This window comes from Rhineura floridana, chromosome 3 (genome assembly GCF_030035675.1).
Source record: "Rhineura floridana isolate rRhiFlo1 chromosome 3, rRhiFlo1.hap2, whole genome shotgun sequence".
NCBI classification, from domain to species: Eukaryota; Metazoa; Chordata; class Lepidosauria; order Squamata; family Rhineuridae; genus Rhineura; species Rhineura floridana.
In genome coordinates, this window is record NC_084482.1 from 55,500,804 (window position 1) to 55,524,497 (window position 23,694).

The window sequence follows — 23,694 nt, forward strand, 5'->3', positions numbered from 1 at the left end:
AACCCTGGACACACTTACTTAGGAGTGCGCTCCACTGAACTCTATGGGACTGACTCTTGAGTAACATACAATTGTACTGTTAAGAGTTGCTCACAATGTTAGGTAGCAAGTAGCACTTGGATGCAGAGACCTTTTAATGCTCCAGTGAAAAATGCCCAGGCAGTATGGTACAAAATAGGATTGTTCTTACATTTCAGATAAATGTTGCATGTCTGGAAGAAGAAAGGACTCTGAGTTTGCAATTACCGGTATTTAGAAGTATCCATTAATCCAGGTGTGTTGTGCAGTTTGAATGTAGATAGATATGTCAAAGATTTTAATAATGTAAACTAATGGATCTGTGGTACATTTTACTGATACTGTTGTAAGAAAAAGTGGGAGGCATGGAAGGCTCAAGTAGCTAGAGAAGGAGACTGGAAGAATAATAGGGAGGCCTGCGGGGATATGGAATATAAAATCAGCATTGGTAGAAAATCAGCATTGTTCTATCTTTAAATTTGCACAACCAAATTTGTTTATTGAGTACACCAGTATTCTCATCAGAGCTAATATGCTTCCATACTATTAATGTGTTTAATTCTACAAAAAATGTTGAATGTGATATCAGAATATAACAGAATCATAGAATAGTAGAGTTGGAAGAGGCCTACAAGGCCATCGAATCCAACTCTCATGATATGAGCAAAATGATAGGATCTGTGCCTCTGGTCCATGTTTTTGCACCATGCCAGCACTGAAAAGCACCAGACCTGTGACTTTAATGGTTCAAGAGGCAGGACTAGTCATAGAAACTGAGTCCAGACCAGGCCCTTGCTCCACTCATGCAAATGAAATCATTGATGAATGATGGGGGATGGATGATTAAAGGATTTTTTACCTCACCATTTCATTAATCAAGGCTAACCATAGTCAATAAAACAAGGGGCATGGTAAAGAGTTTTGTGTATAGGACAGTGGTGAGTGGCTTTAGCAAAAGGACTGGAGCTGTCCCTTCTTCCTATCGCATAATGCCCCGCAGCTGCTAATGTCACAAAAGGATATGGCAGAAGGTAAGTTTCATGCTATATATAAAACTCAATAGATGCCCTTGATACACAGTCACACAGTCACATGCAATAGGCCACTTGTTATGTGAATACCTGAAAGAAGAATTACTTTATTTCATATGATATTCCACTTAGAATGATGAGAAGTTACAATATTGCTGAAACCAAGTGCTACCTTGATAGAAGACTTTTGGATCCTGTGTTAACTGTGCATTTACTGAATGAATAAAGAACCATATAAAGAGGCTGTAAGCCACAGTGGAAATTTGAGAACTGGCATTGATCTCTCGGGCACTTGAATTCTGAGAAATGTATTCATTCAATTTATATCCTGCCCTTTTCCCTGAAGGAGTCCAGGGCAGTCCTTAATTGAAAAAAGAGGAAGTGACAGACATGTAGTTTGTCTCCCCTTCTGTAGAAGCACTTCCAGGTACAAAACAAGAGGCAAGATATTGAATGATTTAAATATGAAAATATTAACTTTCAAGTTCAAACTACATCAAAGTCCATAGCAGCAATTTATTTCCACTGCCCGCAGGGAACTGTCAGTTTTGCTTGCTGTCACTTCCTAATTCACTCCCCCAGAGATAACTAGGACTGTTGTCTAGCTCTCTTCTCTCCTTCATGTCCAACTGAGGTACTTGAGGTGAGAGACATCTCCAGCTTCTGGGAGGGTCAACTTAAATCACGGTGAGTAGAATGAAACCACTCCATCACATTGGATAAACCAGTACCATCACGTGCACTAGTCTCTACAACAGTAATGGGCTGCTTGGCACAGGCAATGATATCCTGGATGCGGAACAACGACTTCATTTCCACCAGCGACATGTAGCAGGGTAGATCACTAGAATGAGGGCAGAGAAAGAAAGTAGTCATACACTTCTATCTCCCTGCTGAACTGTTTCCAAAAAGAAGCCCTTGTGGTCAGGCTGCAAATAAACTAGAAAAAATATTTTCTTATCCTGCTACCTGCAGGTAGTTTTTCCTGCTTTGGGGGTTGACTTGGCTGCCAACAGCCATTGAAGCCCATCAAAATCTTCTCCCCTTCCTCTAGTCTTATCCCTCTTGCATAGAAATTAAAACATCTCTTACATCTTATTGAAAATGATGAGGACAGGGACTGATGCTAGCTGCTCAGCAGATAGGAGTGACAGAAGTTGAATGCAGGATGAGGAAATCTGGGTAGGCTTGGCAGCATCAATCATATACTGCAGGAGAAAGAGAAAGAAATTCATTCAAAATTAATAGTTGAAAAGCAAGGAGGGGCTTATTGCTCAAGTGCCAGAGCTTTCCAACACTGAGCACAGCCAGAAAAAAGAAAATATGCACAAACTGTTCCAAGTGAGGTGCCCCAGTGTGCAGACTGACTGGTTGCTCTCTGGGATCAGAACAAATTTTTAAAAATACATTGAGGGTTATTGAGGGAAGCACTGTACTACATAATAGTATTCTGGGGCCAACGATGCAAGGCAAATATAAGCATCAGCCAGCTCAAGTTTAGAGAATTCTGTGTTTGTATATATAGCAACTTTGTACAATGAACTGTACTGATAGGACTTGTGTCTAGCTGTAACAAGTATGAGAGGCAAATAGCCACAGGAATGAGAGTGGAAAAAAATTACCCTCACCAGGACACAGCAGCAGTCACTGTAATAACTGGACCAGATGGGGCCCATGCATCCTCCCAGTTCCCGGATTGTGATCTTCTTTCCTATTGGAAGGTCAGTAAGATTTGTGCCTACCTGCATGCAAAGAGAGAACTGCCAATTAGACTTGGACACTGGTAAGTGAGCTGTTATCCACAGTGCACAGGCAAAGGGACTGTCCCAGGTACTTCTGCTAAACATGACTCAAGCCTGATTCTGATTGTGAGCTCTTCCTCACACTTAAGAAAAAGCTGGTAAGCTGGATATTGTTCAGAGAATTGTAAGCTATGCATCACTACCTTATACTGACAGTGAAGTCTTACATATACTGTAAATGAACACAGGACTGAAGTCTAACAGTGCAATCCTATACATGTCTACTCAGTATTAAGTCCTGCAGAGTTCAATGGGACATAGGCTGCAGTCCTATACAGTTACCTGAGAGAAAGCCCAGATGACCTGAACGTGCCTTACTTCTGAGCAGACATGTATGGGATCACACTGAACACCCCTCTAGCCCAGTATTGCCTATTATTCGGTCAACTGAATTCTGAGTGGCAAAGGTTCTCTTTCCAGCAAAAGGCTTTTTCAAGTGCAGCTAACTGGAAATGACAAGGGCTGAACTTTATTTATTTATTTATTTATTTAGTTGCATTTCTAAACCGCCCTATAGCTAGCAGCTCCCAGGGCGGTGTACAACATGCTAAAACCACAATATTTAAAATACAGCAAGTGTGTATTGCGCAAACAATATCCCATTACTTTATCCCATTACTGGCTCCAAGGGCAGCACGGTTTCCAGGGACTTGATGTTTCCAGGGACCTGAGGTGGATTGGGAGCCCCATGACGTCTGAGGAAGCTAAACAAAACCTTCAAACAAATGCACCACATGGGTTTGTTTTCCCCCTTGGTCTAAATTAGGATTGTTAAGGCTGTTAACCATTTTATTATATTCAGAATTAGGGTGACAAGATTTTGATTTAAAAAAAACACAACACTTCAAATTCCAGATGATGAATTAAGAATCATAATCACCATTAGTGACTGTGAGCATGGATCCAGCAATGCAGAAAGTAAAAGTATTATGTAGGCAGCCTAAGAGATTTTGGGGTGGGGGGTAAAACAGCTGTTTTCCAGGTAGTACTGGTATAGAGTTAAGCTGCCCTATAGCTACATACAGAGGAGTTGGTGATAGTGTTGTTTTAATCATAATTTGGCATTGGGCTTACCTTCTTTGATTGACTCATCCAGGCAGAGGGCTCTAGGAACATCTGTGCAATCCAACCCTCAGTGCTTAAGGAGAACCCAGTGGTCTAAATACTGAGAGCACTACAGGATTCTTTGCTTTCAACAAACAGAAACTCAAAAATGCTGAAGGTGGTCTTACCTTGCATATGCCACTGCACTATAACCTCTCCTTATATACCTTAGCTCTTTTCCCAAAGTTGCTGGGCTTCTCAAAACATTGTAAGAAGTCATAGGTTTGTAGGAAACAGTAATTTTACAATACGTAACAGTATGTATAAGTAGACTGGCAATATACAGCAAAGGTAAGCCATATACTCACATATATGAAATAGAAGTGTGTTCTTTGTATTAACAAGAATGATAAAATATAGCAAGAGGGTAATCACAGCAGATAGAAACAGGCAAAAGCTGACCAAGTCTGTCTTAAAATAACCCATCCCTGAGAGCCACCTGCTGGCCTTTATCATACAAGTAAAAGCCACTCTGAAACAAGCCAGTCTGCAAACAGAGACATGATTAGCAATAAAGTTAGCTTTCAGTAGTGCCATAAATATATCTAAAATGGTAGCTAATGTGATCATAGCAATACCCTTCTCTTTATCACAATTTGGTTCTGGCAAGGCTGAGCCACAACTAGCAGTCAGTCAGGAGCAGCTCGGAAAGTCATCTCTAATCTGAGCACCATAGCATCCTGTAGCAATCAGAACAAATGAAGTGGTCTTATTCCAAGTTATACTGTTGGTCCCCTAGCCTAGCACTATGTATTCTGACAGTGGTTCTCCAAAGTCTTTCCCACTAAAGCTACCCAAAATACTCAGGAGTGAATCTGAGACCTTCCACATGCAAAGTATGTGCTCTACTGTTGAGTCAGAAGAGCCAAACCAAAGACAAGAAAGGCCATACCGTAGGCAGAGTAGCGGGTGGCTCCCCAAGGTCCTTAGCACCATCCTTGGAGCTCAGCTGTGCACGAGACTGTTAAGGAAAGTGGTGGGAACGTAATGGATAGGAGTTGAATACAATACAGCACAGACGGGGCCCAAATGGGTTCTTCAGAACAAGGGGCATATACCCGAGGAAGCCCCTTCAGCCTCCAAGGCAGAGGATGGGAGGTTCTGCGCCATGAAACTATTTTCCTCTGCCTCTTTTTTGTCACCAGGACCTATCTTCATCGCCTCCTCGCCATTACCCCATGGCTTTTGCTCCGGACAAGTGGCCTCCCTTGCAGGGGTCCATCACATATCGTGGTGCCTAGTGGCAGTGCTAAGCATGAAGGCCACAAGAAGGCCACAGCCATTCCCCACCAAGCAAGCAGGCAAAAGGTGCTGCCCACCCACCTACCTACCTACCTATGGGGCCTTCTTGCTCCCTCCGCTACCCAACTGGCCCTTACCACCTTGTCCATCTTTGAGCCACGGCAACTCCCACCCTGAGCTCATCCGGCCCCTCCCCCTCCCCCTTCCCCGGCCCCTCCCCGTGGAGGGATATTCTGCAGCCGCTTGACCAGCAGAGTTTTGCCCGCACCCGAACCTCCAAGAAGCAAGTAGGTGGAATAACTGCTCCCAGCCATTGCCATAGCAACCGGAGGCAATCACGCCCTCCCTTCCTTCACGAATTCATTGGTTCAGGAACGACAGGTCGCTTCGGTCACAAGCCGGCCAATCGCCAATGTTTGCTGCCGGAGAACCTGCCTCGGCGCTTAGCGGAAGCCGGAAGCGCGGCCTAGGCTGCGGAAACGGGTCCGAGACGGAAGACAACTAGCTGTCGGTCGTATCTGCTCTTGAACCGGTAGCGCGATGGGACGAGGCGGCGGCACCTTCGAGCGCCTTCTAGGTACTGGGTGGGGAAGGGAGCCCTAGCAGCAATTCCCGCCGACCTCCCCTTAACCTGTGACAATAGCGGAGAGGCGGTTGAGACTTCCCTTCCTCTTTCCCCCGCCCTTCGCCCTGCTTGCTTGATGCAGTGCTTATTTGGGCTGAGCTTTTGCAAAAACCTCAAATCACGTAACTCCTACATGCAGGTTATTTTTTCTTTGAACTTCCGTTGTGTCTGAAAACAAGTGCGTTTTTTGAAAGCGGGTTTCCTGTTTTCTTATTTTACCCATAGTTATCCGCTATTGCCACCCCACATACTTCCAGATTGAAATCTCCAACGTAAGGACTTTGATTGGGCGCTAACACCTGTAATCCTCACTGACTTCATCAATTCATGACAGCATTTTCTCTGTTTTCTCAAGCTTGGACATTAAAAAATAAAATAAAGCACTTTTGTGTAAAAAAATGAGTAAGCATTTAGTTCTAGTTTGTTTAGTGAGCAGGGAGGGTCATTGGTGCTGTGGCCTTGTTTAATCAACTAGTCTGACCCCTTTTGAGTGCTGAGGAAATGTGCACTGTTGAAAAATAAAAACCTTTTTTAGCCTGCATATTTATGTTTTTACAGTACTGCTGATCTCACCACTATACTAAAATCAGGCTCTGTAAGGTGATTAATTACCCAGGAAGTGACAGTGCAAGTACAGAAATCCAGTTGATTGAGTCAAGAGAGAACCCAGTGATGCATTAGGGTAAATGACATATGGGGAAGGAGTCTGGGTTTTATCAGCTGCTGTAAAGTGGCAATAACTTTTGCAGGTTACCTGAAAACAAGATATATTTGGGTGGGGGTAGATAAAGGGAGGAACAACAAGATCGTTAATGGATTAGGACCTCCTTTGCTATTTTTATATTGTGCTGGCTGTAAACGCTAAACTTTAAAATAAGCAGAGAGAGAGAAGAATGTGCCCTAACAAGCTTAAAAATGTTGTCAGTGTAGGAGAGAAGAAAGGGCGGCATGATAAGGGAGAAGTTAGGCTAACAAAGGATCAGTATGCACAAAAGTGGATGGAAATAATTAGGCTTTGTTCTAGATGAGGATGGAGAAAACATTACACCAAAGGCTTTAAAGAAGAGGGAGAAATGGCAAAACAGTCACAAACAAGATAAGACTATACAGAAGATCTTGCAGTCTACATTTTGTCAGTGGCAATGTTTCTGGGATGTTTTGGTGAAAGGATTTCAACAATCAGGAGTCATAAGAGAGAAAACAAATGGCATCATTTAACGGAACAGAAGGCTTTTGGGTAAAAAAGGGATGGCAAAGTTGGAGGAGCAAACATCAAGGGCAGGGTCTCTTGCCAACAAGTTTGCTTTGCAGGTAATGGTGACTGTGCTGTTAGAAGTTAGAGAGGCTGTTTGTAAAGGGCCAGTACTTGGAGGCAGCATAAGTAGATAACTGTAGCACAGTTGGTTATGTAACAAACTGTTCTCAAATCTCTCGTGATCTCTACCGCAGATATCAAGAATGGTTTGTTTGTCCAACAGACTCCCTGACCTCTCCACAGTAAATAACAATTTTAGCACTTGACCTGAAAGGTTAAAAGTTATTTCAATGTATTTCAGATAAAGCTACCAGTCAGCTTCTGCTGGAGACAGACTGGGAGTCTATCTTGCAGATTTGTGATATGATCCGTCAGGGTGATACCCAGTAAGTGTTAAGACCTGCCCCAACCTTTGCATTCCGTGTGCATCGAGAACATTTATTGGTTATATGTTTAGTACACAGGACTGTCTCATATTTTACCCTAACAACCTTTAAATGCTTTTAGATACTCTAAATTGTTTTGAAATGTATTATTTTTTAAAAAAAATAAATTGTATTAGTTAAACTTTTTAATGTTTGCTGCCCTGGACTCCTTTGGGAGGAGGGGTGAGATAGAAATTTACTGAATAAAACACCTGTGCTTTGTGATAGATTAAGCTGAGTGTGTGTGGCTTGCCCAGGATCATCTGCTGAGTTGCATGGCTGAACAGAAATTTTAAGTTTCTTCCCCCCCACACACATCCAAGTCCAACATTCTAGCTACTGCACCATGCTACTTGTATGCAAGGCCAACCCAGGGTAGATAACCTGTGGGCCATATCTGACCTCAAAGTGATTTCTGGTGTCCCCAAGGATTTGGCTGCTGTGTTGGCTATTTTAGGTTTTTTTTTTTTTTTTACTGAGGAGGAGTTGGTGCTGTTGTGCACCATTGGCATGCTGGTGTGAGCAAGAGGTTTCATTCTCTCTGCCCAGATTAGTGCAGTGATGGGAATTGGTCTGATGAGCAGGAGGAGGGATGATGTTGAGCCCTGTTGTTCCCTGACGATCAAGAGGCAGGATTTCCTCTTCTCCCTTTATCTTTAGGAAACAATACCCAAAAATTCAGGAGATAGTTTTTTCCCCCCAACCCTCCCATTACAGAGCTGTAGTGGGGTTGGAAACACTGCCACTGGTTCTTCAGGAATTATTCCTTAAAGACCAAGGGAAAGGGGGAAACACTGTCTCTTGATTTTCCGGGAATGTTCCCTGAAGATCAGGAAATAGCATTTGTTCTCCTTCACCACAACCACTCACATTACCAAACTGAACTTGCAATAGTGGGTGGGAAATAGCCCTTGGCACATAGCCCTTGGAATGGTGACTTACCATTAATGTGGCCCTTGGGCCAAAAAAGATTAGCCACCAGTGGGCTAGACCCTCCAGAAATAACCCTAAGGCCAAGCAAGTGGCAAGCCAAGTGAGCATTCTATTAGTGTGCGTTAAACTTGCTCTGAGAGAGAGCAGCTTAGTGTCTGAAGAGCATATCTTCTGAGCAGCTGCAAATCTTCCTTCTTCAAAAAAATGGGTTTCCAGGCCAATCAAATAAGCCATCTATTAAAGTCTGTTTATTTGGGTCTTAACACTCCAGCACATCCCAATGTATTCATTAACAGAACAGCTGTTAAAAACTAAATTCTACAGCTAAATAGTTCTGCTCTTCTAGATATATGGCCCCTGCTGGACGAGTAGAGAAAATAGTTATTGTGAGTTTCTTGTCCTATGAAACTAAAGACGTACTGTTAACAAAGTTCCAGCCCTAGCGTAAGACGAAAACTGTGTAATAACCATATTTGCTTATCCTGGTTTAAGTTTTACTCTGAGTAGACCCGTTAAAATCAATGGACCTAAGTTAGTCATGTCTATTTCAATAGGTCTACTCTAGTATTGGATACAACCCTGTATTCTGGTTTTTTTTTAAAATTATGAAAATGTTTGATGAGGAAGGGATCTAGAGATAAAAATAAGAGGACAAGAAGGGACTGGAGATATTTCCAAATGTTTTCTACAACTACTGAGAGTCAAGAAAATGCTGCCAATTTTTCACCATGTATTCTACACTACATAGAAAACCCACCAATGAGCAACATATTAACTATCTCAAAAGTGAATAATTTTGATTAGTTATTTGGCCAATTATTTTAGACTAGTTAAATAATTGACCTTAGAATCTTCCATATTGGCACCCTGCCACTTTCACTAAATGTATGCATTTTGTAAATGCTGATACTATGTTTTGTAAGAGTTGGGATTTTGGGATGGCTTAACAATGACAGTTGGTCCTTGTCTGCTTTCATTAGACTGAGTTCTTCCCTCTGCCTTTTGTTGCTCAGGGCTAAATATGCTGTGAGTGCAATAAAGAAGAAAGTCAATGACAAGAATCCTCATGTGGCTCTCTACGCGCTAGAGGTAACCTGAAGCACACACAACTTTCTCAGTATGTAGTCACTCTCCCTGGGTAGCAAGAGAAGCTGTCTTCCCTTATCCTTGTGAGATGTGCAGCCAGCCCACTTTTTCAGAGAAGGATCAGACTGTATGCTCCTCTTACTTTAACTGGGGCAACTTTAGGGGGGTATTAGACAAATTCCCAGAGTATAAGGCTATCAGTGACTACTAGTCATGATGGTTGTATATATAACCTCCAGTACCAGAAGCAGTGTGCCCTTTGATACCAGTCCTCTGGTGAAAACTATAGGAAAGGATTATTGCATTCATGTCCTCTTGTGGACTTTCCATAGGCATCTAGTTGGCCCCTGTGGGAAACAGGATAGGTCTTTGGTCTGATTCAACAGGGCTCCTCTTATGTTCTTTGGTTATAAGGTCATTTGGTCAGAGACTGTGCAAACTCTTTTATGTGTTTTCCTTGTAGGTCTTGGAATCTGTGGTAAAGAACTGTGGTCAGACAGTTCACGATGAAGTGGCTAACAAACAGACCATGGAGGAGTTGAAGGAATTGCTGAAGGTAGCGGTAGTAGCGTTTGGCCCATTCTTTTCTCTGTAGACAGTAGCTTAAAGAAACAGTATCTTAAATTTATCGATACTGAAATATAATAATGTCCCTGTAGCTCAGATGCAGAGCACATTTTGCTTACAGAAGGTTCCAAGATCCACTCCAGGTAGGACTAGGAAATGCTCTTGTATGAGACCCTGGAGAACAGCTGCCTGTCAGTGTAGGAAACACCAAACTAGATCAGTCGGTGGTCTCACTTCATATAAGGCAACTTCATATTTACTGAAACAGGATTGTTCTTTAGGGGTAATTTTACTTAGATTTCTTTTCCATGATGTTGATGCTTGAGCTGTATATAAATGAGGTTTGCTTCCATTTCATTCCTATATATAGTTCTTAAATATATGCCTTTCTGTTAAAGAGCAGTAACAGTTATTCTTGCAGTGTGAGAATGTGCTTTCACCTCCCTCTTCAATAACGTAGAGGAGTTCCCGGTGGCAAGGAAAGGCAGTTCATTTATGCTAAAAGAAGCCAGCACCTTGGCTTGAATACATTTGGCTGCATCGGTATAGTTTGCTACATTAGCAAGATTCTCAAATGCTTAAATACTAGTGTGGTAACAACAGTGTTTTCAATCAGTTGGGTACCAAAGCACCCTCATGGACCCAACGTAGGGTTCCTTTCTAGCAAGAGTAAAGGGAGGAAAATCCCCCACCAACCCAGTAAAACATTAATATATGGATACTGTGAAGAGAAGAACAGAGGTTGGGTTTCTGGTACTAGATGGGATGGGGCATTGTTCTGAGTGTCATTTCCCAAATCAGCTTTACTTATGCTGTTCCCTTGAAGATTGTGGGTTCACTTCTGTTAGGCAAACTGCCTGACCCTAAGCATTGTCATTTCTACAGAGACAAGTTGAGGCTAATGTTCGCAACAAGATCCTGTACCTGATACAGGCGTGGGCTCACGCCTTCCGCAATGAGCCCAAATACAAGGTGGTGCAGGACACTTACCAGATCATGAAAGTGGAAGGTAAGGGGAGATGAGTGACCTCTGCTGTGATATGAAGTTGAGTGGGGGAGCAGTCTGAGCATGTCCAGCTGGGGATATGGAGGAAGAATGTTGTAAAATGCCTGACTTTTGCATAGCATGTTAGTATCTTAGGAATAAGTGCTAAAGGAACAGTAACTGCCAAAGCTGAAAAGAATTTCTCTGCTCTTTGTGAGTTGTGATGTTATGCTATTGAATGTTGCACTGTGGGTCAGGTGGTTTATTAGACGATATTCTGAAACACTCTCTGAGCTTTGCCAAACACTATAGTCTCATCTTTTCAGTAACATAGGAATGTCTTGTTTTCTTTGGGTTGGAAAAGTAAAAGTTGTGGGCAAGTAAATGGCTTGCATGCGTTTGTACGCAAAAACCAAAGCACCACTGGCTAAAGTCCAATACTGTGACCGTGTTTATTTTTTTACAGGTCATGTTTTCCCTGAATTCAAGGAGAGTGATGCCATGTTTGCAGCAGAAAGGGTGAGTGTCCCAATTGGGAAAGGGGCACGCCTCACATATGGAAATGATTTGGACTTTTCTGTGGTAATTATAATTTGTCTTGATACTTCTGTTGCTAAGTTTGGGATGATAGCAAAAATAGAAAGTATCCTGTTTCCTCTGTACATTAGGGGCTGTGAAGTGGGGAGTAAGAAAATTTTATTGTTATATATTAATCTCGTTTTTATACCGTGCTTCACAACAACATCCCAGAGTAGTTCACAAAAACAAAATACACGAAACTAAAAATAACATATCAAAATAATTAAAACCTACAGCAGAAAGAAAATGCTTCTGTTCACTAAATCAGACTGTTCACGCTGTCAGCAGTGTCAAGCACCCAAGTGAGTGCATCTTAAGCAATCTATGGCACTGAAGCAGGGACAAGATTTGATGCATCTGCAGAGGCAGATAATACCACAAGGAGGATGCCACAACTGAGAAGGCCCTCACATCGGTCCCACACACACACACCCTGGAGCCCTGGTCAGTGGTGGGACCATGGTGAGGGCCCCTTCCCCAGATCTTAGGTTCTGCATGGTAGCCAGGGAGGTAGGCACCCAAGTACTTTGGTCCTAAGCCACCTAGAATCTTCTGAACCAATACTAGTACCTTAAAGTACTATTTAAAGCTTGGCAGCAAACAGCCAGTGCAGAGCACACAGAATTGTTGTAATGTAACTCCAGATTTGTATCTCATTCTGCAGCAGCTGCAGCCTCTTAACCATTCTTCAAGGGCAGCTCCACATTAAGTGCATCACAGTAGTCTAGCTGTGAGGTCATCACAGCATGTATCACTGTGGTAATGCTATTCTGATCTAGGAATGATCAGAGCTGGAAATAGGCACTCCTAGCCACTACAGCCACTTAGCCCTCCAATGACAATGCTAGATCCAGGAGCACCCTAAGCTATGAACCTGTTCCTTGAAGGGGAGTGCAACTTTCCCCAGAACAGGCCATCTTCCCACATCCTAGGCACAGGACCCACCAACCAACAGCACCTCCTGATAATTCAGTCTCCTTTTATTGTCCCCCACCCAGCCCATCACTGCCTCCAGACACTGGTATAGCACAGAGAAAGAGAGCTATGTGTCATCAGCGTACTTATGGCATCTTGTCCCAAATCCCATGATTACCTTCATATACATGTTAAAGACCATGGGGGACAAAATGGAACCCTGCACTACCCCCACATCCTAAGTGCCATATGGCCAAGCAGAAGTTCCCCAGTGCTACTCTCTGGAAGTAGGAGTGGAACCGTCATAACACTGCCCCCACCCCAACTCCTGCCTCACAGATGTGCTCCAGGAGAATACTGAGGCTGATGGTAACAAAAGCTGCCAAGAGATCCAGGAGAACCAACAAGGTTGCAGTCCCCTGGTCTCTTTTAGTCAAGAGAGTTAATCAAAGCAACCAAGGCAGTTTTAGTGCCAAAACTAGGCCTGAAGCCAAATTGAAATGGGTCTTAGATCATCTGTTTCCTCCAAGCACACTCAAAGCTGATCAGCCAACTTTCCTAATTGTTCTCTTCCTTCTCCACCTCCAATTTCTTCACGGCTCCCGTGGAGTGGTCTGCCTGTACAGTCTCTACTTGTTGACACATAGATTCAGAAAAGAATAGCCTGTCCCTTTCTCAACACCTGCAACTCCTGAGTCAGGATTCCAGAACAGAGAGAGAACCGCCTGTTGAGGTTTTGCTCCCCCTTTATGCTGCATAAAACTAGTACATGCATTTTCTCTATCTGGGATCCATCCTCATGTATTGGTGCTCTTGGGAATGGTGTTTGGGCCCTTAAGATCACCTCAGAGCTTTATGTTGTCCTTTTTGTTACCCAACAACTGTTCTGTTTCTGTGCGGCAGGCTCCTGACTGGGTGGATGCAGAGGAGTGTCACCGGTGCCGAGTCCAGTTTGGGGTGGTGACTCGTAAGGTGAGTGCTGTGGCTTCCTGTCCCAATCCCTTTCTGTGACAACTTGACATGATGCAGCCATTTTTGGATAGCAGGAGGAGGAGCTAGTTTTGGGACTTAAGATCAGGCAGCGGGTTTTTGCTTGGAATGACTAGCTTCTGTTCTTGACCTCTCACTGTGTTTGCAGCACCACTGTCGGGCATGTGGGCAGATTTTTTGTGGGAAGTGCTCCTCCAAGTATTCCACCATTCCCAAGTTTGGCATAGAGAAGGAGGTGCGGGTGTGTGAGCCTTGCTATGAACTTCTCAACAAGTAAGTATTGGAGCTTGGCTAATGGAGAGGTTCTGATACCGAAGCTCTGCCAGGATGCTGCCGCTCATCCATTCCCACAGTTCTTTTCTGCATGGCTGAGCTCTGGAGTGAGAGAGTTCTTCCTGTCACAGTAACTGAACGCTCTGGCCTAGCCTCCTGTCTTACTGGGTCCTTCAAGAGAAAGAGCTAATTGGCTTACTGCAGATCACCAAGCACCGCAGTTTAGCAGCTGTTGGGCCCTCCTCTCACTCTGCCCCTCCATGCCTCCACCCCGATTGCGTGATTGCAGTTGATCAGTGGTCATCATCTTGGCCTCTCTGTATACACAGGAAAGCGGAAGGGAAAGGAACTGCTAGCACAGAGCTTCCTCCTGAGTACCTGACCAGCCCTCTTTCCCAGCAGTCCCAGGTAAGCCCTTGGCTGTGACAGCTTGGCATTGGTCTCTAGCTTCACCGGTCACTTCTTCATCCTGGTTACAGTGACTGCTGTTTCTTCTGCCTACAGCTGCCTCCAAAGCGTGATGAAACTGCCCTGCAGGAGGAGGAGGAGCTGCAGCTGGCTATTGCACTCTCCCAGTCGGAGGCAGAGGAGAAGGAAAGGATGGTTTGTGTCTTGAGAATTATGGGGGGATTCCTGTGACATCAGTATTCTGAGGAACCCTCCATGGTTGGTGGCTTTATGTCATCCAGAGAGCTTCCATAGCTCAAAGTTCTGTATAACCAGGATTCCCCCTTTCCCTGCGATAGCCTAGTCTTCAAGGCTGGGAAACTTGTGCTGATGTCAGATCTCCCCTGGCTCTAAGCAAAAGGAGGCATTGTAATTATTGAGTAACAGTATTTCAGGTAATTACTCTGCTAGTCACCTCTTCGTAACTGAGCAGAAATGATTCACAAAGCATGTTTAATGCTTCTTTTCCTGTCCACTTTTGTCATGCTGACAGACAGCAAAATTGGTTCCTGACTTGCTGTGCAGGTTACGGGATTAAAAAAGCATTTCTATATTGTTCTCTCTCTTACTTTTCCCTCTGCAGAGACAGAAAAGCACATATTCCACATATCCCAAGGCTGAGCCAACACCAATCACCTCATCGGCCCCACCTGTCAACACCCTCTACTCCTCACCTGTGGTAAGTACCCACCCATTGGGAGAGGTTTGCCAGCAGGGGAGGTACCTCTGCACTTGCTGGCTTAAGACCCAGAAGCCATAAAGACCAGAGTTCCCGATTTGCTGTTTGAATGCTTCTCCTGTGTCATGAAAATTCTTTGGTGCTTTGGTAAGTCAGACCAAGGCCACTCAAGAGGATGAGAATGTGTGCTGGCTTTTCATCCTACACGCCTTGCTTAAGCAGCTCCTTCTGTTCATCAGTCTTCTCACGCTTTCAAGCTTGAAACAGGCAATATTTCAAGCTTATCTCCTAAAGAAAGGTGGGGCAGTGAGGACACTCTCAAGGTACTTCTCTTTGCAAGGATAATGAATCCTATTATGTGTGTCTTATTTCAGAATTCCTCTGCACCTCTAGCTGAGGACATTGACCCTGAGGTAAGACCCCAGTCCCCTTAAGCCATTTTATACCTACCTGGTGTTGGGAAAGGGCTGTAGCTCTGTGGCAGAGCTTCTGCCTTGTGTGAAAAAGGTCCTGAGTTCAATCCTCAGCAACCTCAGGCAGGGCTCGGAGAGACTCCCTGCCTGAAACCCTGGAGAGCCGCTGCCAATCAGTGTAAACAATACTGAGCTAGATGGACCAACCGTCTGACTTGGTATAAGGCAGCTTCCTATATTCGTAGTGAGACCCTGGCTAGTGACAACAAAGTTGATTTCTGTTTCCCAATATCTCCTTGTAGTTGGCTCGGTACCTGAACCGCAACTACTGGGAAAAAAAGCAGGAGGAGGTGCGGAAGAGCCCCACCCCTTCAGCACCGCTGTCCATGGGGGAGCCAGCAACTCAACCTGCAGAGGTCCAGCCTGCCCCACTCAGTGTGGTGGAGGTAAGAACAATCCCTCTCCCCTATGTGCTCACAGGATGTTCCTTGGTAAGGCAGAATTAGGGTCAGCCACTGTTTGTTTTTTGAAACGTTGCCAGTCGGTGAGCATTAGTTGTGCTTTCTCCATTGGGAACAGCAGTGTTGAGTGTGCCAAACTTCCTGTGCTACATTTTCACAGTTTGGGGGTTTAAGGTTTTATAGGAGATGAATCTCCTTGGAAAAAGCAGGGCAGGGGGAGAGCATGGCCATCCAGGACAGCAGAAGCCATTTTGAAGAAGCAATCCCAGTACTGTAAGCTTAGTTGAGCTTGGAATTGGGGCTTCAAATTAACGGTCTTCCATCTCTCCCCAGCAGCAGTACCAAAATGGCGAGACCGACGAGAGCCACGAGCAGTTCCTTAAGGCTCTGCAGAATGCTGTCACCACCTTTGTCAACCGCATGAAGAGCAACCATCTGCGGGGCCGGAGCATAACCAATGACTCTGCAGTGCTCTCCCTCTTCCAGTCTATCAACAGCATGCACCCTCAGCTCCTGGAGCTGTTGAACCAGCTGGATGAGCGCCGCTGTATGTTCCTAGCACCCCGATCTCAAACGTGGGCGGAGACCTGGGGGAGGGGTGTGTGACACTGTTGGCATCCCATCTCTTCCAGTGAAATCATAGGTGGTTAAGTGACTTTGGTGGGTAGCTCCAAAGGCATTTGGACCTATTTCTGCTTTTTAGTATTGGGGTGGGAAGGAAGGGAAGATGGTTTTATGCTTTTGGCCCTTGCTGAGGAGTCCACCCTGTTTTCACTGCAGTTAGAGATACACATACTGTGGATCTTAGGGAGGTAGGGTTAGAGCTTCTGACAGGGCCTTCCTCTCTTCCCTACCCCCCAGTGTACTATGAGGGACTTCAAGATAAACTTGCCCAGATCCGGGACGCACGGGGAGCCCTGAATGCTCTGCGGGAGGAACACAGAGAGAAGCTGCGTCGTGCTGCTGAAGAGGCAGAGCGTCAGCGTCAGATCCAACTAGCCCAGAAGCTTGAGATTATGCGGCAGAAAAAACAGGTGAGGTGGTTGGTACCAAGAGGGTGTGGCATCAGGATAGATTTGCCACCTCTTAAAAATGGTTGGGAAGTAGTGGAGCCCAGTAGAGCTTGAGGCATAATGGCTCCAGTGTCTGATGCACACCATCTGTTTCTTCACCTTGTAGGAATACCTGGAGATGCAACGTCAGTTGGCTATCCAACGCCTTCAGGAACAAGAGAAGGAACGCCAGCTGCGGTTGGAACAACAGAAGCAAACAATTCAGATGCGGGCACAGATGCCTGCTTTCTCCTTGCCTTATGCTCAGGTATGAGGGGTGGAGAGGCCAAGAATTCCTCCTCTTCTTCCCTTCCCTGCATATTAACTTTGCAGATAAAGTATCCAAGTTAACATCTCTCCGAAACGCCTTCCTGTCTCCATAGCTGCAGGCCATGCCTCCTGCTGGTGGGGTGATCTACCAGCCATCAGGCCCTACAAGCTTCCCAGGCACCTTCAGCCCAGCAGGCTCTGTCGAGGGCTCGCCTATGCACACAGTGTACATGAGCCAGCCAGCCCAGGGCAGCAGTGGGCCATACACTGCAATGCCTGTAGCAGGAACAGGTAAGAACAACAGGTATAAAGTAAATGGGATGACTAGTTTTAGCCAAAGCATCTGAAACTGGATACTGGACTAGTTACCAGACTGTTGAGGTGGTTCCAGAAGGCTGTCCTTTTTTCATACTTTATCTGTGTTTCAGATCCCAGCATGGTGAGCACCTACATGTACTCAGCAGGCACTAATAATGCCCAAACAGCTCCACAAGGGCAGGCAGTGCCCACCACGAATCCTGCCTATTCCTCCTACCAGCCTACACCTACCCAAGGCTATCAGGCAAGTTTGACTCACAGCCCTAATTTCCTCTGCCCCAAATCCAGGGGATTAGATCCCAGCACATTATATGATATTGTCAAAGTGGAGGGGGTGAGTTCAAGCCAGTGTGGTGTAGTGGTTAAAGTGTTTGACTAGGATTGGGAAGATCCAAGTTCAAATCATTTTGTAGATTCTGCAAGTGATACTTTTGTGTTTATAAAGCGGAAATGCCTATGACAACAATTTCCAAAGTGGTAGCCAAGCTTTTGTGAATCACAGTGCACTTCATCAGATGCATGACGTTACCCTAGTTCTACTTAGTATGGTGTGTAATGGTTAAAGTGTTTGGACTTGGACACAGGAGATCCAGGTCCAAATCTTCACACAGTCATCAAGCTCGCTGGGTAACCTTGGGCAAGTCATAAGCTCTAAGTCTAACCTATATTGCAGGGCTGTTGTGAAAATAAAATGGGGAAGAGAACTATATATGCTACCTTGAGCTCCTTGGAGGAAGAGTGGCATATTTTTTTAAAATAAATTGCTAGCTTGTGAAAAGCAAATGTTTCTGCCCTTGCGTAATTCTTGCCTTCATGTTACGCTGCTTCTGGAAATTGAGATAATCAGAAAATGATCTGCTGCTAAGTTGCCATGTGTGCTACTTCCTGGCCTACTCCTGCCTCTCCTACTTTGCAGAATGCAGCTGCCCCTTCACAGACCCAGGCTATCCCAACCATGACACAGGCTCCACAGTCTGGTGGTACGATGGGTTACATGGGCAGTCAGTCAGTCTCTATGGGCTACCAGCCCTACAACATGCAGGTGAGACACTACTTGGCACTGTTATGCTGTCAGCTTTCTCTGATATCCAGTGTAGATGTGAGGGTGGCCAGCAGAAAAAGTTGGAGGGGAATTCCTGTTCGTATGGGCTTAGAGGCAGAAAAGCCCCCTCCTAAGATCCAAGCTGCCTGCTGTTCAGGGTGGGACCACATGGACTGCTGGAAAGTCTAATATCCTGTCTTTTCCTATTAGAACCTCATGTCAACCCTCCCTGGCCAGGAACCAGGTTTGAGTAACCTGCCACCCCAGCAGCCTTACATGTCAGGACAACAGCCTATCTATCAGCAGGTGAGTCTTCCATCAGCTTCTTCAGGGTAACTATTTGCTGACTTCATCCTCCGTTAGGCTGATGCCCCGAGTTCTGTCAGCTCAGTATCGTTCGGCTGTCGATCTCAACCCAAGGGCTGAGGGGCCAGGTAGTAGTAACCCTTTGCAGCAGTAGCTTTAAGACGAGGGACACCTTTTTAAATTTGACCTGCTTACTGACTTCCCTGTTTGTCTTCTTACAGATGGCACCTCCTGGAGGGCCACCGCAGCAGCAGCAGCCACCTCCTCAGCAAGCGCCAGCCCAGGTGCAGCAGGCACAAGGCACCAGTGGGGAGGCTCAGCTAATTTCCTTTGACTAACCTTTTGGCTTACAAGGAAAGGGAGGGGTGGGTTTCTAAGACATTATAACACTACCATATGTTGGTCACTGCTGTACTCGCTACACCATTGCTGTTACCTTGCGCCATCCCCATACTGGGGAACAGAGCTGAGCTCCCCTGTCCTAGGTAGCCTCCCGTTGGCTTCCTGTACTTCCCCTCCATAGAGAGAGGCTCACTGCTTAACCCACCTAGCTTTATGTTTGCTGGGTAGCAGAGCAGCTCTCAAGCAGTCCCTTCTCTGTGCACCATTACACATTGGAGAGCTGCTGTCTCGTAGGAAACTTTATTTAAGCATGCTCCAAAGCCAGAATAAATGGGGTCCAACTCACAGCATGATCTGGCCCTACATCCTCCCCTCCCTTAGCATCTTGCCAGTCAAGTGGCTTTCACTTTGAGCACTGTCACCCCCTACTCATCCATGAACTCATAGCCCTCCATGTCCCTCGGTACCTTCTCAGAACCCAAAACCTTCAACGCAGCCTCCTCCAGGTCTGTATTTCATTTCCTCCTCCCTCCCTCCACCCCAGTCTTCCTCTGTCCCATTTTATCCTCACTGCTTTTGAAGACTCATCTCTCGTGTTTAGTGCTGGTGTAGAAAAAATGGAACCAGTGACAATAAAGTATTTAAAACTTTTTCAGACTGTGCTTCCTCATAGGCCTTGGGTTAAAAGTTTTAGTCTCTGCATGAGTAGGCACCTGCTATACAAAACAGTCTGAGAAGTGGATATAAGAGGCATTCATCATCCTAGAGCGGCACAGAGAACGGCTTCCTAAAGCCATGCCTAAAACCTGAACCCCAAAGAACCTGCAGAAGCGTCCATTCTTATTTCCAAATTTAATTTTCACATCCTTCCTATAAATATTGATTCTCCTTCAGCTCTTGAATAACCAAAGATCATAACTCCCTCCTCCAAAGTATCAAGCATTTAATATATTCAGGCATCTCCAGCTGAGGAAGAAAAATAGACACAGTAATCGTACAAGAGAGGATGAAATGGGGTGCAAGCAACATGGAAGTCTACGAGGGAAATGAAGAAATTTCCTTCCTGGGAATTTAAGAGTAGGTGACTGTAACAGCTTTTCAGCCTCTTTACCATGCGCTTGAGCCGGAGTGCATTGCTGTTTACCGGTTGACAAAGCTCCTTCACGTCCCAGTCCCCACTCAGGATTCCTGTCATTTCAAAAGTGTGGTGCTTTAAAAGTAGAACATAGGCTTTCTTCTTAAATCTTTAGAACCTATCCTAAGGAAGGGAAACAGTAGGCTAAAGGCTAAACACAATCCCTGTGTTAGGCAAGGAAGATGACCTAAAAGCAGTCTTGCCCTATTGTCCGTCAGTGCTATTACATGTATTGGAGAGGAAATAAATGAAGCTTTCCAGGTAGCCTTTCCCTATCGCACCTTCACCGTATTCAGGCTTTGGTGGTCAGCACAAGATGGAAACGAGATGAGATCCATTTGTTCACCTCTTAACATTCTTGGCCTGGACCATTTCATCCAGTTGTAGATTGCACAATGGAATTATGATCCCATTAAGGGCTGTAGAGTGGAAGCAGAGTGAGAATCGCTACCCAGGCCACCAAAGTGACAGAGTATTCTATGGGGTTCTTAGGCCAAAGGTTCAGTAAGGAGACTGCAATCTTAATTCCACTTAGCTGGGTGTAAGCCCCATTGAATTCAATAGGACTGATAAGTAGACACGGTTAGAATAGTGCTGCAAGATTTATGAATAAGTTTGGGAAAGAGCTAGAGGCCTTTGGGGCAGCACTAGATCAAGCTGCTTCCCAGCCAATCAAAAAGGAACAAGGCAGTCCCTGTGCTTGGGTAAAGAGAGCCAGGATTAGTAATCTCAGCTTTAGACCTTGTGGTAAAGGAACAATTCTGCTAGCCCGCAAATCCTGGTCCTTTACAGATGGAGTTTTATTAAAACTTGTCTTCCTTAGTCCTCCCCCATCTTTCACAGATGTATCTCAACTGTATAAATTCACATACTTAATGGATTGAAGGCAACATTAGGTGTATACGGTTCAGATTGGTTTGGATGGTCTTTGCCTAGGATTGATGTCCCATGGAGCTTAGACTAATGAATGGCTTTCCTATACTCACCCCATAGGCCAAGCAAATGCCTCCAGGTTTCAGCAGTTGTCCTATGCCTTTAAACAGTGCCTATAACAAAATACTAAGATCCTGTGCAGGGGTCAATTCTCGTACTGTTGGCATAAGCGTTCCTATGTCATACCTCCAGACCTCGGTCAGTTATGTGTATCAGATTTATTATAATAATGAAGTCACAACAGCCTCGACCCAGGCTAGCCCACTGGTCCCATGGCTGTGTTATATCTATGGCCAGGGGCTCTTGCACATTAGTCACCTTGGTGGCATGGATGTAAGCAGAAATGCTGTGGAGAAAGATTGGGATTATTTTTTTTCTTTAAGGCATCATAAAGAAGGAGAAGAATGACTCCTCAGCCACTCCCCCCAGCAAAACAAGCAGCACTGGTTTGAAATGCCATCAGGCAATATAGTAGGATACTAATGGGAGAGATTAAAGTCTAGACAAGGGGTTATCCATCCAACTCTGATTCTACATGTTAAAGGGATGGACACTTTTTTTTCAGCACTCAAAAACCGTAACAATTTAGTTACTAGGAAATTAGTTCTCCCATGCGACAGTGCTAAGATTTCAAATGTGACTCCTTAGTAGATTGTAGCTGTGTGTACATTATAGGCACTGAGTGGCCAGTGCATGTGATGTACTGATTGCCATCAGTAACAACAGACTGACACCACCACCCATGGCCTTATGAGTTATATCCTTCATTTTCTGTCCTGATCCCTCCCAAGAAGGTAAGTAATGTCTGTTAGAAATATTAATGTTATTTGAAAAGGAATTCCTTCCACAATGCCCTCTCTCATAAAAAATAACACCTCTACTTCATCTGTTGGCTGAAGCTGGTTGCACCAGATGTCTATTGCACAGGCCATTTGCTATTTTAAAAAGGCTGTCCTGCAACACAGCTGTTGCCTTCAGAACTTCCCATTATAATGTTACCCTCATCCCTCTACATGTTATGCAAATAGCAGTTTACAGGAGTACTGCACATAAAATAAAATGCAGTGAACATCTGGAAAAAACCCTGAACTTGGGGTTTGTCCCAAAATTAAAGCTGTCAATGGTCCCTTCTTTTTATGTTCCCATGCAATATAATAAATGTCCCTTATTGTACATACAATTTTTTTTAAAAAGTTCTTTTCTGATAATGAAATGTAGCACACAATACCCACACTTAATTTTAATCTATCCACATGCCACAGACCCAGGCTAAGCAGCCACAGCAACACCAAGTATTAAAGCCAGCAGTTAAACAGTGCATCTACCTGGGCATATCTAATGCCAGGTTCTATAATACAACTCTAAGGGGTGTCCCCACCACACTTAGGCCATTCTGCTGGGATATACACATGCAGTTACTACTGCAGCAACTGCCCTTCTTCACTTACCAAGAATGCACCCAGAGCTAGGGTCTGTCCAACATGGACAGTCTAGCCCAGCCTTTCCCAACCAGTGTGCCTCCAGATGTTGTTGGACCACAACTCCCATCAGCCTCAACCAGCATTGCTAATGGTCAGGAAAGATGGAAATTGTAGTCCAGCAACATCTGGAGGCACACTGGTTGGGAAAGGCTGGGCTAGCCATTTATTGAACTGCATTTCCAGGCCACTGAATACGAGGAATTGTGTTCAATTTTTAACAGTCTCCTCTGCCTTAGTCTAGGACTGAAAGAGCCGCAGCTTTTTAGTGCAGATTTTGTAATAACACCTCTGCCATGTGATAGCAATAGCTAAGAGAAGGAATGATCCACACTCTACTATGGCATCCATTCCCTGCTGGCATCACAAGCCCTGGGGTACCTCTTTTGAGAAGCTGGACTGATCTCTGAGGGTTGCCACATGCTGTCCTGTCCCAGATCCCAGTTCTAGCCCAAAAGCTGGGCTTGTCATCCACATAGTTGGCAAGCACTTCCAGGATGGTTTCCTTGTTCCTGTCAGCCATGGGAGAAACCAGCATCTTTGCGGCTGCTAGAGATAGGCTGCCTCGTTCTCTTCTCCCAGGACTTGTCTGCTTTTTGATGCTTCCAGCCTTACAAAGATGGCCTAAGCTAAGTTTATTAAAGCAAAGGAAATTAAACTGAGATTCACTTGTTTGGAGAAGAAAAGGCACGTGTTGCCCCTACACCTGTAGCTCAGGCAATCTTGCTGAAGGATTCAGCATAACCCCAAATGTTTTCAATTAAATGTCATTTTGTGCTTTGAGGTGTCTGTCTGCTTCATGCATCTGATGATATAAGAAAACTCATGCTGCAATAAACTTGTTATCCTTTAAGATGCCACACCTCTGTTGTTTTTATCTAGTCACACTTTGTCTTTGGAATCTTGACTTTTTTTTAGTTTTTGTTTATGTACAAATGCATCACAAAAACATATCATTTAACAGCATTACTACATGAGATCACGTTTT

At 44.7% G+C, this 23,694-nt stretch overlaps 2 protein-coding genes and 1 pseudogene across 10 annotated transcripts; 1 reads left to right on the forward strand and 2 right to left on the reverse strand.

Annotated features, from left to right (window-relative positions):
• Positions 1–1,124: 1,124 nt before the first annotated feature.
• ARL16 (ADP ribosylation factor like GTPase 16) lies at positions 1,125–5,667 on the reverse strand. 5 transcript variants are annotated; one of them, XM_061615897.1, is made up of 5 exons: positions 5,429–5,667; positions 4,848–4,905; positions 2,678–2,791; positions 2,142–2,257; positions 1,125–1,893 (listed from the first exon to the last, which is right to left on the reverse strand). In XM_061615897.1, the coding sequence occupies exons 1-5, from the start codon at positions 5,515–5,517 to the stop codon at positions 1,722–1,724; spliced, it is 549 nt and encodes a 182-aa protein (XP_061471881.1). In that variant the 5' UTR covers positions 5,518–5,667; the 3' UTR covers positions 1,125–1,721. The 5 variants fall into 5 exon arrangements, with proteins under 5 accessions (XP_061471881.1, XP_061471884.1, XP_061471885.1 ...); XM_061615900.1 differs by having other exon boundaries at positions 4,848–4,916; positions 5,472–5,658; XM_061615901.1 differs by having other exon boundaries at positions 4,848–4,916; positions 5,466–5,658.
• Positions 5,449–19,811, forward strand: HGS (hepatocyte growth factor-regulated tyrosine kinase substrate). 5 transcript variants are annotated; one of them, XM_061615892.1, is made up of 21 exons: positions 5,449–5,774; positions 7,379–7,463; positions 9,449–9,524; positions 9,985–10,077; positions 10,974–11,097; positions 11,540–11,655; positions 13,471–13,539; positions 13,706–13,830; positions 14,160–14,238; positions 14,335–14,433; positions 14,861–14,956; positions 15,331–15,369; positions 15,672–15,815; positions 16,164–16,377; positions 16,692–16,864; positions 17,010–17,150; positions 17,266–17,443; positions 17,581–17,714; positions 18,387–18,512; positions 18,723–18,818; positions 19,040–19,811. In XM_061615892.1, the coding sequence occupies exons 1-21, from the start codon at positions 5,738–5,740 to the stop codon at positions 19,154–19,156; spliced, it is 2,361 nt and encodes a 786-aa protein (XP_061471876.1). In that variant the 5' UTR covers positions 5,449–5,737; the 3' UTR covers positions 19,157–19,811. The 5 variants fall into 5 exon arrangements, with proteins under 5 accessions (XP_061471876.1, XP_061471877.1, XP_061471878.1 ...); XM_061615893.1 differs by having other exon boundaries at positions 16,167–16,377; XM_061615894.1 differs by having other exon boundaries at positions 14,335–14,422; positions 14,859–14,956.
• A 261-nt stretch (positions 19,812–20,072) lies between these two features.
• Positions 20,073–23,244, reverse strand: LOC133379846 (methyltransferase-like 26 B; annotated as a pseudogene).
• Positions 23,245–23,694: the final 450 nt, after the last annotated feature.